General features: G+C 43.7%; 1 protein-coding gene across 2 annotated transcripts in view; it reads right to left on the bottom strand.

Annotated features, from left to right (window-relative positions):
- DYM (dymeclin) overlaps positions 1–15320 on the bottom strand; it is a 362668-nt gene that overhangs the window by 72822 nt on the left and 274526 nt on the right. For both annotated transcript variants that reach the window (XM_062201648.1, XM_062201646.1), the window contains exon 15: positions 1309–1491. In XM_062201648.1, the coding sequence (XP_062057632.1) occupies positions 1309–1491 (183 nt within the window). The remainder of the gene's footprint in view (positions 1–1308; positions 1492–15320) is intronic.

A 15320-nucleotide genomic window follows, 5' to 3' on the forward strand; every position in this document is an offset into this window, starting at 1 on the left:
AAAGTCCAGTTTTAAAACTCTACCACGGGGCAGGCATTTATCCTAGTGGTTTAGATGTCCATGTCCCCCACTTGAATGCCTGAGTTCAATTCCTGGCTCTAGGGGCCGGCACTGTGGTGTAGCAGGTTAAGCTTCTGCCTGTGGCACTGACATCCTATATGGTTATCGGTTCATGTCCCAGCTGCTCCACTTCTGATCCAGATCTCTGTTGATGGTCTGGGAAAGCAGTGGAAGATGGCCCAAGTGCTTGGGCCCCTGCATCCCTGGCAAAAGCACCTGGCTTTTGGCTTTGAATTGGCCCAGCTCTGGCCATTGCTGTCATTTGGAGAGTGAACCAGCAGACACAAGACACCTCTCTCCGCCTCTCCCTCTCTCTGTAACTCCATCTCACAAATAAATAAATAAATCTTTAAAAAAAAATTTCCTGGCTCTGGCTCCTGGACTCCAACTTCCCACAAGTGCAGATCCTGGGAGGCAGCAGTGATGGCTCAAGTATCCGGCTCCTGCCACCCCTGTGGGACTCCTGGACTAATTCCCAGCTCCAGCCCTGGCCTCGCCTCAGTGGCTGTGGGTACTCGGGAAGTGTGCCAGCACAAGCTCTCAGCAATCTGTCAGTCTCTGCTCCTCTAAGCTGCCAAAACAAAACAAAAAACAAACTAAAGCTATAGCAAAATGTAACTTAAAAATTTACCTACAAACTGGTCATTAATTATGAACTGATCTAAAATATTCAAACTAAAATGAGCAAGAAGGGGAGAGAGGGATAATGGTTAATATATATTCTAGGACATCTATAAAACAGACTAAATAGATATTTAAAAGTGAGATTTTCAAAGTTCTGACGACATCGCAGAAAAATGTTGGTGATCTAAAAGCTAAGTAAAAATAGCAGACTACAGGATGTTTTAAAGAACGAGGGGTAGGCGTTTGGTGCAGTGGCTAAGATCCCTGCTTGGCACGCTTGTGTCTCACACTGGAGTGCCTAGGCTGAGTCCCAGCTCCACTTCTGACTCCAGCTCCCTGATGACGTGTAGCTCGGAGACTGCAGGGATGCATCCCCATCTCCTATGTGGGAGACCTAGATTGAGTTCTGGCCTTGGCTTTGCTGGCCCAGTCCTGCTACTGTGGGCATTTGGGGAATGAACGAGCAGAAGGAAGATCTCTGTCTGTCTCTGTTTCTCTCTCTCTCTCTTTCAAGGAAACAAACAATAAATAAGCCCTTACCACTGTAGTTCTTACCGAGGTTGGTTAGACCTCGGGCTTACTAATTTAAAAAGAATCCTGACACATATCTCTGTTTGCACTTACCAGATCAATATTCTGCATGATGTCCTGAAATGAAGGATGTGTTCGGAACTGTTCAAAGAGATCGCGCTTGTAAAGCAGCGCATACACCAGGTTGGGGTTGTGGTGAAGGGAGTTTGTCAGGCAGGAATTGATGATCTCCAACATCATTCGAATCACTTCTTCAATGACACTGAGGTCTTGTGCCTTATAAAGAAAACAAACATGTAGTCAGTGTTTTTCTCCTGTAACAGAATTAGTCCAGTAAGAGAAACTGCTTTAAAATTATAACAGCACTGGAAAGATCAGACAAGAAAGCTCTTCTTATTTCTGTCTTAGATCTTTAGAATTAGGTTTATTGGCTACTCAAGGACTTGAGTTACAATCTTTTGATCTTTGTATGATGATTAGAAAATTGACATAATAAGTTATAGACCTGCCAACGTGGAGGGAGAGCTGCTGCTCACTTAGCTCCTCACTCAGCAGACCCATCGTCTGTTCCCATCACTGTCATTAGACTTCCATAGGGTGAGGTTCTGGTAGGGTCTCAGCAGTTCCGAGAACGGTGCCTCATTTAGAAGATGATCTCAGTTCTCCACCCTGCCCCTTCCATCTTTATGTTTACAGACAAACAGCTTATGGTTTTTCCACTGTTTCCCCAGAGCTAACAGTCTTGGGGACTCTGAACAGAGAGTATTTATGAGAGCACAACTCAAGAGGGTCATTAGCAAACATCCTGGGAAACAACACTGGGAAGGACGACACTACGGGGGTGCACTGTAGACTTCCTTCTCTCCCGAGTCCTCAGCGAGTGTTTGACAGGTGGAGCAGAACTTCCAGCACTCATGTGGCTCTCCATGTTCGTAAAGGAACCTCCAAGACAACCGACTCATAAAGAGGGCAGGGCAAAGAGGGTGCCAGACCCGGAAAGCTCCCGCATCTCACGTGCACTGCTAACGTGTCACACCTCCAGATTCTGTGTGCTACCGCAGCCAGAGCAAACCTTCCCAGGGAGACACACACAAGTGTGCTACAGGCATTCCAAACTGCAATTCTGAAGAAATGCTGAAGTATCTACAGGAAGGCAGGAAAACAGGTAACAAAAGAAAGCAGAAAATAAAATGGCAGATTGAAGCCCTGACGTATGGACAACTATGTTAATTGCAAGTGGTCTAAAAATATAATCACTAAAATCCAAAGATTGCTGAAAGTATTGAAAAAAGAAAAAAAACAACAAAAAACAAAACCACGGCCCAGCTATATGTTATCTACAAGAAACTTCAAGCATCACCTCAAATATAGTTAGGCTGAAGGCAAAAGGATGGAAAAAGACACTCATATAAACGGAAGCTTGAAGAAAGCACGAGTGGCTTAACTAGCATCAGATAAAATGCACTTCAGAAACTGTGTGGCTGGCAGAGTTAAAAAATTTTCTGTCTGGTTCTCAACAGAAAACCTCTGCCACCTCCTATCCTAGGGACACAAAGGTGCACCCATTCCCATGTAGTTTACCTCTGTTTCATTTCTGTTTAACCTAATTTTATTTACTTATTTGCTTGAAAAGCAGAAAGACAAAAACAGAATTTGGCTGTAAACTTGATATGCACTAGTACACATGTAATTGACTCCCAGATGGAGAAGAGAGAAAGGATAGGGCAAAGTGGCTGTTAGAAGAGACAATGGCTAAGCATTTTCTAAAAATAATGAATCAAACAACAGCTCTCAGAGAATACACTTGAAGCACTCCCCATGCTGGAACCAGAAACCCAACACACTAGCTACATCACATTCCTATTACTGAAAACCGAAGACAAAGAGGAAACCCTGCAGGTGGGCGTGGGCAGAACAGCATCTACAGCAGCACAAAGACCAGCGTCTCAGCAGGCTCCTCACAGGAAACCCCACAATCCCCGCCACATGTGGTGCCACTGAAGAGCGAGAGAAGCAGCACCAACCAAGAATGTCACGGCCAGCAGAAGTACATTCCAAAGGTGGAATAATGACTTTTCAGAGTAAAACACGCCGGGATAATCTGTAGTCTGCTCTATACCAAATATTAAAGGGATTTCTTTAAGCAGAAGGCATATGAAACCAGACAGAAATATAGATGTCTAAGGAAAGGTATTTTTCTTATTTTCGATTATTCTAAGAGCAGGGCGGGGCATGCTTCCCATCTGCTGGTCACTCTCCAAATGCCTGCAGTGGCTAGGGCTGGGCCAAGCCTAAACTGGGAGCTGGAAATTCAATCCAGGCCACATGGGTGTCAGGGCCCCAGGCACTCTGATACTGGATGCGGGCATCCCTATTGGTGTCTCAACTGCTGGGCTAAATGCTCACCTTAAGAACTGATTTTTTAAGCAAAGATGGTAGAAATGGTAGAGTATATGTAAAATATAACATTCGCCTACTAATGGGCATTTGAGTTACAATTTATATTCAGTTTCCTTGCTTCTATGAACAAGACTTGTTGACATCTTGTAGATCTGTTATATGTGGGTCCTTGGATTTCTCTGGGATAGATTCCAGAAGAGGGACTGCTGAAAGGCTCTATGCGTCATGTTGACAGACACTGCCAGACTGTTGTGTAAACAGTCATGACAACACCTTTATACTGGCAATGCTTGGGAACTCCTGTCCTCCTTACCTCACCAACACCAAGCACAAATGTTCTTTCAAAAACCAGCACTGTGGCACGGTAGGTAAAAGCCGTCGCCTGCGATGCCAGCATCCCAAATGGGCACTGGTTCGAGTCCCAGCAGATCTTCTTCCAATCCAGCCCTCTGTTAATGTGCCTGGGAAAGTAGCAGAAGGTAGCCCAAGTGCTTAAGCCCCTGCACCCAAGTGAGGGGACCCAGAAGAAGCTCCTGGCTCCTGCTTTTGGCCTGGCCCAGCTCTGGCCAAGGCAGCCGTTTGGGTAGCGAACCAGTGAATGGAAGACCTCTGTCTCCACCTCTCTGTAAACTCTGCCTTTCAAATAAATAAATAAACCTTAAAAAAAAAAAAAAAAGTCTGCTGCCTGAAATACACACAGAGGTGCTTCCCCTGAAGGGCTGGCAGATCCAGGCGTTTTCTCATTTGCTGCAATCTGGGCTCATCTGCACATGCGTGAGCAGATTCTTCATATTCTCTTTACCAGCTTTTTAGAAAACGAGTTGTCTTCTGTATTAGCCAGCTTTTTATTAATTCAACTAGAATACCTGAGAGAAGCTTCCTGGGAAGAAGAAGGCTTACTTCTGCTTACAGATGGGAGTTCTCAGTTCACGACTGGGCAGTCCCATTCGCCTGGCCTCTGGTGGAGGCCAGCAAAGGCCGAACGCGTGGGAGGAGCCAGGGAGCTCGCATAGAGGACAGGCCAGTTGGCTTACGTGACCAACCCTCTCCCTGCCTGCGAAGGGGGACCCCTGAGCACCTAAGACCTTCCCTGGCCCCACCTCCTAGCTGCCATAGTGAGGTCAGGGTTCTGCCCTAATCCATTAACCATTAGGATTAACCCGTTCCCTGTTCATTTAAGACTCTGGGGCTTGAACATGTGCATGAAGCAGGATCCAAGTCCTCTTTAGCCCGAACACAGCTCCCTATTGAGTTTTTTGAGATTTTTTTTTTAAATAGTAAAACTCTTCACTCTCAGAGCTGCCCCTTTTGTCTGTATTGTCACAATTATTTAGAATATTCTTGTAGAGTTTTAAGAACCTGTGTTTATAGCCATTCTCTTCTTCTCACTCCTAATATATATATATATATATATATATATATATATATATATATATATATTTGCTTTCTCTTATTTTCCAAGATAAAACCACAGGCTTAATTGTTCTATTAGATTCTCAAAGAACCAGATTTTGCTTTTGTTAATTTTTCTCATGATTCCTAAGTTTTTCATGGCATTAATCTGGTCTTATTTTCATTATTTAGCAATTAGTATTTATTTTCAGTTTTTCTTCTTTTTCTAATATCAGTACTTGAGGCTCAATACTTACTATTCAGCATCAGTCTGCAGGTTTGACATACAGCACTATTGGTTATCTATTACAGCACATAAACTAACCCCAAACACAATGTCTTTAACAACAATATTTAGGATGTGGCTGAACTGGGTACCTCTGCAGTCAAAGTGCAGACAGGCTCACAGTCAACACCAGACTTGGTTCAGGGTGCCCACGTTTGTCGGCCTCAGGTTCTCACTGGCTCCTGGCTGAGGACAATACTTCCTTATCTTTTGAGTCTTTTCAGAGGGCAACCCACAACAGTGGCTGGCTTCCTCCGGAGTGAATTAGTTGAGAAGAGAAGGGGTGCCTCAATCAGAAGGCAGAGTCACTACATAATCTGACGTGAGGTGAGACTCCTACAGCTTCTGTTCTGTTTGTTGGAGCAAGGCAGTAAACGCAGCCCGCACTCAGGGGACAGATTATGCAAAGTCATGAACACAGGAGGCTGTCTTCTGTGAGTACGATCCTGTGGCTTGGTTCTACAGACTTAGAAATACCTGAGTTGACTTTAGTTGGCAGGTTTTTTTAAGACGTGACTGCGCTGAGATTAGCCTCTTCTGCTCCTCTATCCACTGCCTGAGCAAGACCCAAGGAAGTTAACAGACTTTCACTCCTCCTTGAAAGCAACCTCTGACCTCATTCTTCTTCTGTGCTTTGTTGTAGCTGCTTAAACTTCTAAATTTTATCTTAAGGGGCGGTGCTGTGGCGCAACGGGTTAACACCCTGGACTGAAGGCGCCGGCATCCCATGTGGGCGCCGGTTCTGGTCCCGGCTGCTCCGCTTCCGATCCAGCTCTCTGCTATGGCCTGGGGAGGCAGTAGAAGATGGCCCAAGTCCTTGAGCCCCTGCACTTGCGTGGGAGACCTGGAAGAAGCTCCTGGCTCCTGGCTTCAGATCGGCTCAGCTCTGGCTACTGCAGCCATTTGGAGAGTGAACCAATGGATGGAAGACCTCTCTCTCTGTCTCTACCTCTCTCTGGAACTGTCTTTCAAATAAATAAAATAACTCTTTTTAAAAAAAGAACAAACAATGAGATAGTATGGTTACTTCAGAAATGTAAGTCAAAATATTACCTTCCTATAGAATTTTATGTCCACAAATATTTCACTTGTCCATTTATGTTAGGCGTTAAGGCCTGATATATTAAACTTACTGCTATTCTGATTTCGCCTGGATTGTGTCCCAAAGGGTTCATGTGTCAGAAGCTTGGTGTCCAGTGGGCAATGTGAGAGGTGGTGGGAGTTGGATGAGTCCCGGGAGCACTGCCCTTGGAAAGGATTAAGGTCGTTGTCTTCGGACCAGGAGTCTCCCTGATTTCCTATCTCACCACAGGATCTCTCCTTCCTGCCACTCTGGTGCCATCAGCTCTGAGGCCAACGCCAGAGCTGAGCTGATGTGAATGTCATACCCTTGACCCTTAACAACTGTGAGTAAACCTCTCTGCTTGATAAGGTTACACAGTCTCAGGTGTTTCATTATAGTAACTGAAGGGATTGAGACACTTACATTTCAGAAATTATTTATCTGTGCATAGCTTGTCATTTCTGCTTTCAAAAACACTGAGAGCTTATTCTCAATGTTTAAATAGCAATCTGTTAAAATGATCAGAGTAAAACACTCAACCCCAACTGGGTCTTGCTCATTTAAACCCAAGTTAAAATACTGACGACTTATTTTATTGCCAAGTGGGGGAAAATACTAGCAGCTTTACACTAGTGAGTATGTTATGCATTGGTTTCCATTTGGTATCAATCCCAACGGGAGGCTCTTTAAGAGTTATCCTAACCCTCATATTCAAAGGAGTTACTGGGGGGCCAGGGCTATGACTTTCCAATACATACATCTTTTTTTTTTTTTTAAACTATTATGAAAGTAGAAACAAGAAATTAAACATAAATTAGAAGTTAAAAATAATTTTTAAAAGATTTCTTTCTTTATTTAAAAGGCAGGAAATGCAGAGAAGGAGAGAGAGAGGGAGGGAGGGAGAGATCATGACCGGTGCTGTGGCGTAGTGGGCTAAGCTGCCACCTGTAGTGCCAGCATCCCATTCAGGCGCTGTTCATGTCCCGGCTGCTGTACTTCTAATCCAGCTCTCTGCTATGGCCTGGGAAAGCACTGGAAGATGGCCCAAGTCCTTGGGCCCCTGCATCTGCATGGGAGACCTGGAGGAAGCTCCTGGCTCCTGGCTTTGGATCAGCTCAGCTCCAGCAATTGCAGGCAATTTGTGGAGTGAACCAGCAGATGGAAGACTTTTCTCTGTCTTTTCCTCTCTCTGTCTGTAACTCTACCTCTCAAATAAATAAATATTCTTTTTTTAAAAAAGAGAATTTAAAATTAGCATGAAGCTAGAGAGTTTTGTGAATGTTACAGAATCATCCAAATCTCAGTATTTACACAGACCTAAAAGGCAACCTAACCTAATCATTTTTTAGGTTCCAGAATTTCAGTACTGAATGCTATTTAGTATTTTCTTAGGAACTTTACATGGAGTAGGAATAGTAAAGTCCTTAACACAGTGTGTAGCACACGGTAAGTCCCATGTGAGTGCTTTTTAAAAATAAAAGCTAATTTATTATTAAAGTATTTCAAAGGAAAAAATCATTTTAATTTTAGACAGACATCAGTACAAAAAGAACAACAAAAGTTCCTTCCAAACTTGCTACTCAATACAATTACTATAAATGCAAAGAAACCACACTGAGATATATGTCAAAATTTCTACTTTTATTAATTTATAAAATTGGTCCTGGGGCTGGTGCTGAGGTGTAGCAGGTAAAGCCGCCGCCTGCAGTGCCAGCATCCCATATGGGCGCCAGTTCTAGTCCTGGCTGCTCCTCTTCCAATTCAGCTCTCTGCTATGGCCTGGGCCCCTGCACCCGCATGGGAGACCTAGAAGAAGTTCCTGGCTCCTGACTTCAGATCGGCTCAGCTCTGGCCATTGTGGCCATTTGGGGAGTGAACCAGCAGATGGAAAATCTCTCTCTCCCTCTTCATCTCTCTAACTCTTTCAAATAAATAAAAATAAATCTTTAAGAAAAGTGGTCCTTTAGGGGACAGTGTATAGAGAGATGAACATATATCTATAGAATAAAATACGGTTTGATAAAAAATATGCTTTTAAGAATCTTCCATGCTATCTGGCTAAAAAGCCCATGAGAGTATTTCAGGCATGGAAAGCCAAGACACTGAAAAAAAAATGACCTAAATGAAAGATCTCTGTGAGTGAGATCCCAGTGGAAAGAAGCATCAAAGAAAAAGGTACCTTTCTCTGAAGGGAGGAGAGAACTTCCACATTGATTATGGCTTCGTCTAACTAAGGTCAGAGTTGGTGAACTCAAGAGGCTTCCATAGCCTTGGCAGCTCATGACAAGAGCCTCGGGTGATTACTGACATCATAAATAAGAGTGTCAATCATTAAATCAACAACAGGAGTCACTGTGCACTTACTCCCCATGTAGGAACTCTGTCCTTAATGTGTTGTACTATGAGAATTAACAGTAAAACTAGTCTTCAAACAGTACTTTATACTCTGTGTGTCTGCAAACTGTTGAAATATTTACTTAGTATAGAGTTGATCGTCTGTGTATAAAGATAATTAAAAATGAAATCTTAATGAAGAATAGGATGGGAGAGGGAGTAGGAGATGGGATGGTCTGCGGATGAGAGGGTGGTTATGGGGGGAAGAACCACTATAATCCAAAAGTTGTACTTTCAGAATTTATATTTATTAAATAAAAGTTTTCTAAAAAACCAAACCTAAACCAAACAAGAAAAGAGTCCCCCCTGCTTCTCCTGTACTGTACTGAGAATGCTTCATCAGAGACGCGGTGTGAGTGGCTCACGGACACACAGCAGGACGCGCCCAGGCTGCTGCGCCCTTCCATTCCTGGTGTTTTCTCTTAGTGCGTTCGGCTTCCACCCCAGGAACGGATTCCCGGCCAAACAGTCTCTCTCCTCAAACAGAATTTCAATGTAAAAACAAGCAGCCTTAGAAGATGATCCCTATTTCCCCGTGTTTCTGATAGTTCATACAAGTTTGGAGAGAAAGCCTGACACATTCGATGCTAAGCAGTGATTTAATATCAAATAGACAAGCTGCCAGTTGTGGGACTATTGTAGACCCTGTTAACGGCGCTCAGTTGCCTCTCATTTTATAAACTTCCTTTTCCTTTTAAGAGGGAATTTATGCAGTCCAAGAGTTTCAAATCATTTATTTTTAGTTTCCTTAAGAGAAGCATATGTATCTTGTTTGTATTAGTTTTGGGGGGATTCCAAGAAAGTTGTCTAAATTTCCTGCATTTTCAGCAGAAAATAAAACCTTCAACAAAATTAATGGGGCCGTGCCAGAGTGGGGGAGAAGAGGGGGGAAATGCATGGGCAAGGCTCTTTGAAAGTTCAACGGCCTTCAGAGGCCAGCCCGGGTGACAGACTCGCTATCTTTGCATTGTTAACTCACTGGCACACAGACTGAAAAGCTGTGTGAGCCTGTCGTTTCTAGCCAGAACTGGGTTTGTCCCCAAACACTGAGCTGCTGATGGAAGGAGCTGGCTGTGCATGGAACACAAATTCACAGCCGCATCCTAAACGCCGTGAGCCAACAAGACGCTGGGTACCGTGACCACGTGACGGGAGGGAGGGTTGGGGAGAGCAGCTGCCGTGTCACCCTTCTCACGTGGGAGTGGAAAACCACGTGCCCATCAACTTCGTGCCTTGGGTCCAGTTTCTGTGTGGCCCCTGAGCCTAAAATGAGCCTGGGAGCTCGTTATTTGAAGCTCACTGCTGGGATGGCACTGGTGGCAAGTGGGCAAGGTGATGGTGACCGCTGGGGGACACAGGCTGCCTTCACCTGTTTTTCCACATCTGGAAAATAGGCAGAGGACTCAGATTAAAGGAATGTTCTGATTGAAATCCAGCTGACTGTACTCCCCAGCAAGCAGATTCCCTTAGCAGGCCACTGGTACTGGGCAGAGTGGATCATGGGACAGCACGCACCAGGGCGGTGGTTTTACTCTTTAAAATTTTGTATTTTATTGTAACAATTAGAGTTCCTTTTCATTATTATTCAAACATATTGGCATATTACAAAAAGAAACACCTATATACATAAAATAGCTATACATAAAAAGCAAAATCGGAGTGAAATAGCACCCTCAGAGCATGCGCCACTGCCCACACCTTTTTTCAGTGGCTTTGACTTCCTACTGAGGGCTCCTCTCAATCCAACTGGAGGTTCAAGAGTCCTAGTCCAGTGCCACCTCTGCCAATAATTAGCTCTGTGACATGTGGTGAAGCCACTTGAGTTATAGCTCTTTTAGTTGCAAGAATAAGTGTTTACCTGCTGTTTAAAAATTTCTGTCCGGGTTTGGTGTTGTGGTGCGGCAGGTGAAGCTGCACTACATGGGAGTGCAATATACCTACAAAGTAGCCGATGATAGAGGGCCCAGATGGAGTTCTGGGCTCTTGGGTTTGGCCTGGTTCAGAACTGGCTGTTTGGGCCATTTTGGGAGTCAACCAACGGATAGAAGCTCTCTCTTTCACATCAATAAATAAATCTTAAAAATCTATTTTAAAAATTCTATTCTCATTTGAGCATCTATAAAGAATGTAAAAAATACTGAATTTAGAAAGCAAATACCATCAGAGCAATATACAATGTAATTAATGTAGAAAAATCTATAGGGTGACCTCAAACGTCAGTAAAATTCAGTTTAGTTTTGATGAGCCTGCTACTTTGAATAGTCACTATTGTTTTTTAAATGTTTATTTTTAATTGAAAGACAGGAAGGGAGGGAGGGAAGGGAAAGAGAGAGAGAAAGAAAGAAAGAGAGAGAGAGAGGGAGAGAGAGAGAGAGAGAGAGAGAGAGAGAGAGAGAGAGAGAACCATTACTGGTTCACTCTCCAAATGCCTACAACACTCAGGTTTGCAAATGGTAAGCCAAAGCCAGGAGAGCCCAGCACTCTATCCAGGTCTCCCATGTGCATGGTAGGCACAAGCATTTGAGCCATCTTCTGCTGCTTCCCAAGCAGTGACTTAACCTGCCAAGCCACGACACCCTCCCACTGTTGGTTTTTAGAAAGGTAAAAAACCATTTAGCAACTTTTGAGAGTAAAAAAGGATAAGACTGAGGGCCCAGCGCCATGGCGCAGTAGGTTAATTGCTTGCCTGCGGTGCCAGCATCCCATATAGGCACCGGTTCTACTCCCAGCTGCTCCTCTTCCAAACCAGCTCTCTCTGTGGCCTGGGGAAGCAGTAGAAGATGGCCCAAGTGCTTGGGCCCCTGCACCCGCGTGGGAGACCAGGAAGAAGCCCTTGGCTTCTGCCTTTGGACTGGCGCAGCTCCAGTCATTGTGGCCATTTGGGGAGTGAACCAACGGATGGAAGACCTTTCTCTATGTCTCTCCCTCTCACTGTCTATAACTCTACCTCTCAAATAAAATAAATAAAATCTTTAAAAAAAGTATAAGACTGAATTCCAAAATAATAATTCTCTAAATCAAGGAACCTACTGATTCTTCTGTCTAATGTATGCTAATTATATCTGACACTAATACAAAGAAGAGAAATCAACTGTAAACTTGTGTGTCTTGGATCTCACATTGACTTAAGGGATCTCTGATGTTTGGTGCCCTTTTTCCTTCTTCCTTGGGCACGGGAGTGCAGCAGTCGCAAGCCAGTAGAGAGGTCTAGACTGAGTTCTAGTCTCAGTTTTGCTATATACATAGTAAGTCACTTTCATGGCCTAAAATGTAACACAAACAGGCTCTCTGGAGTGCTGTGTGGAAGCACTACAAGGAGCTGGCCTCCAGCCCCTGATTAGGATGTGGACAATAACAATGCCCCCTTGACCCTAAAAATGAGAAAAAGTCTGATAATCTAATAAGGTGTAAGTTTTTGCAGACCCATCAAAATGGAAATCAGTATAGACACATAACCAAACACCCCCCCCCCCCAAACAAAACAAAACAAAAGAAGAAAACAAGGGGCAGGCTTGTGGTACTGTGGTGCAGTGGGTTAAGCCACTCTTGGGGATGCCTGCATTCAGTACTGGAGTGCCTAGGATGCAGCAGGTGATGGCTCAACTACTTGAGTCCCTGCCACCCATGTGGGAGACCTGGATGGAGTTCTAGCTCCTAGCTTCAGCCTGGCCCAGCTCTGGCTGTTGGGGGCATTTAGAGAGCATATCAGCAGGTGAGAGATCTGTCTTTCTGTCACTCTGCCTTTCAAATAAATAAAAATTATTAAATAAAGTTTTTAAAAATTAAAAAAGTGCAGTCTAATAGCCATTCATAATAAAACTAGTATAATTAGACAAAGACCAAAGAAAGCATAAGAAATCATAAAAATAAAATCCTAGATGAACAGATTAGAAAATAAAATGAAATCACTATATAATAAGTGGATGTATACATTTATTTTTATTGAAAGCAAACAAACAATAGACAAAATGCTTTTCAGAAAAAAGAAGAAAAACAAATACAGGGCCAGCACTGTGGCACAGCAGGTTAAAGCCCTGGCCTGCAGTGCTGGCATGCCAAATGGGCACCGGTTTGAGTCCCGAATGCTCCACTTCTGGTCCTGCTCTCTGTTATGGCCTAGGAAAGCACTAGAAGATGCCCCAAGTCTTTGGGCCTCTGCACCCACGTGGGAAACCCAGAAGAAGCTCCTGGCTCCTGGCTTCAGATCAGCCTAGCTCTGGCCATTGCAGCCATTTGGAGAGTGAACCAGCGGATGGAAGATTCTCTCTCTCTCTCTGCCTCTGCCTGCCTTTCAAATAAATAAATACATCTTAAAAAATCACACATACAGAGCTTTCAATGTTTTATTTATTTGAAATCTTTGATAATAAAATATTAGGATGAAAACCAATTAGCAGAGTGATCTCCCAAGCCACCTCCTCCCCAAGACATTAGTAGACTTCGAATTTGACTGAGAATGTGAGTGTTTGGGAGGATGTTTCTAGCACAGCAGCAGGAAGTAAGCTTTAGGTATAAGGTTTATAAGGAGACTAAATTGCTGACAGCATTAAATATCACTCCATTTTATTTTTTATTTAATTACCAAATTAAAAAAGAAAAGCAACAGTGTAAGATGTCTGTTTTGAAATTGTTAACGAGGGGCCGGCCCTGCATCACATACGGCTGCCAATTCAAGATCCAGCTGCTCCACTTCCAATCCGGCTCCCTACTAATTCACCTGGGAAAGCAGCAGAAGATGGCCCAACTGCTTGTACCCCTGTAGCCACATGGGAGACCTAGATGAAGCTCCTGGCTCCTGGCTTTGGTCTGGCCCAGCCCTGGCCATTGCAGCCATTTGGGGAGTGAACCAGAGGATGGAGGACCTCTCTCTCTCTCTCTCTCTCTGCCTTTGCCTTTGCCTCTCCCTCTCTATAACTCTGCCTTTCAAATAAATAAATAAATCTTTAAAAAAAAATTGTTAACAAAAGCCAATTAACTTATGCTCGGGGTATTTTGATTTCAAAGATTTTCCCTATAGAAAAAATAACACTTACAATGAATGTTAACTTGATTCAGTTGTTTCTAGATTGAAATAAACAAATCTACTTCACAGTTCAACCAAATTTAACAAAACATATCCTAGACTGACTGAAATTGACAGTGAAATAAATAGAAAATGAGCACAGAGACAATGGCTTCATGACATTAACTGGGGGCTGACATGAGGACATGCAGCACTGCCCCAGCACTAACAGCAGACACTGTAGACATGAAGTAAGATGCTGTTCTTGTCCTTGGTCTCACATAGGCATCATAAAATCCCGTCTAGTTCTGTAGGGCAGAAACATCCAGTAATACTTGTTTCAAGGTAAGTAGGGAATTTAACATTTTTTAAAACAAGGAAAGAAAAGCTAATGATTTTCATTTGGAAATAATTCAGCAAATGTAACTGTGAGATGCTGAACCTCCCTGAAGACACCAAAGTCTGTTTTCATGGCTTCCAATCAGGAGCAATTATTCTGTATATTAAAGTTCCCCCAGTTTTATGGGAAACACTGTAGCACAGTAGGTAACAGCCCTGGTTCTTTGGTCAAGCCTACTTGCCTTTGAGTTTCTGTTCTATTTTATGGTGATGGGATCTTGGGCAAGATTCTACACCTGTACTTCTTTATCAGTAAAAGTGTTACCTTAGAAAGGAAATGAGAAAATGTGTGTAACACCTATCCTAATACCTAACACCAAGTAGAAGCTCAATAAATTGTTACTAGCAAAAGCAACAGTAATATCAAACTTTTGGATTAGCTACAGATGTACCTAGGAGGCCCAACATTAACAACTAACCTTTTCTGATTTGTACTCTAATGTTCACTTATGGAGAAGGGCTCCCATGACACTGAAATTTGAATTTTATAATATGTGCATTACCAGTGAAATACTCTAACCTGTGGATTTGAGCTCTTTAAGCAATGCTACTGTTGGGACTGGTGCTGTGGCATACTGGATTAAGCCACCACTTATGACGCCAGCATCCCTTGTGGGTGCCGATTTGAGTCCTGGCTACTTGTCTTCTGATTTGGCTCCCTGCTAATGCACCTGGGAAAGCAGCAGAGGATGGCCCCCATGCTGAGGCCCTCTTTGTGGGAAACCTGGAAGAAGCTCCAGGTTCCTGGATTCTGACTGGCCCAGCTCTGGATGTTGCAGCCATTTCGGGAATGAGCCAGCAGATGGAAGATTTTTCTTTGTCTCCCCCCCCCCCCCCCCGTAACTTTGCCTTTCAAATAAATAAATCTTTTTTAAAATTTTCCAATTGCAGGTACCTTTCTCTGAAGGGAGGAGAGAACTTCCACTTTGACTATGACCCTGTCGGAATAAGATCGAAGTCGGCGTACCCTAAAGGCTTCCATAGCCTCGGCAACTCATGACTAGAGCCTAGGGAGATTACTGACGCCATAAACAAGAGTGTCAAATTGTTAAATCAACATCAAGAGTCACTGTGGCCGGCGTTGCGGCTCACTAGGCTTATCCTCCGCCTTGCGGCGCCGGTACCCCGGGTTCTAGTCCCGGTCGGGGCACCGATCCTGTCCCGGTTGC

Source organism: Lepus europaeus, chromosome 9 (genome assembly GCF_033115175.1).
Source record: "Lepus europaeus isolate LE1 chromosome 9, mLepTim1.pri, whole genome shotgun sequence".
NCBI classification, from domain to species: Eukaryota; Metazoa; Chordata; class Mammalia; order Lagomorpha; family Leporidae; genus Lepus; species Lepus europaeus.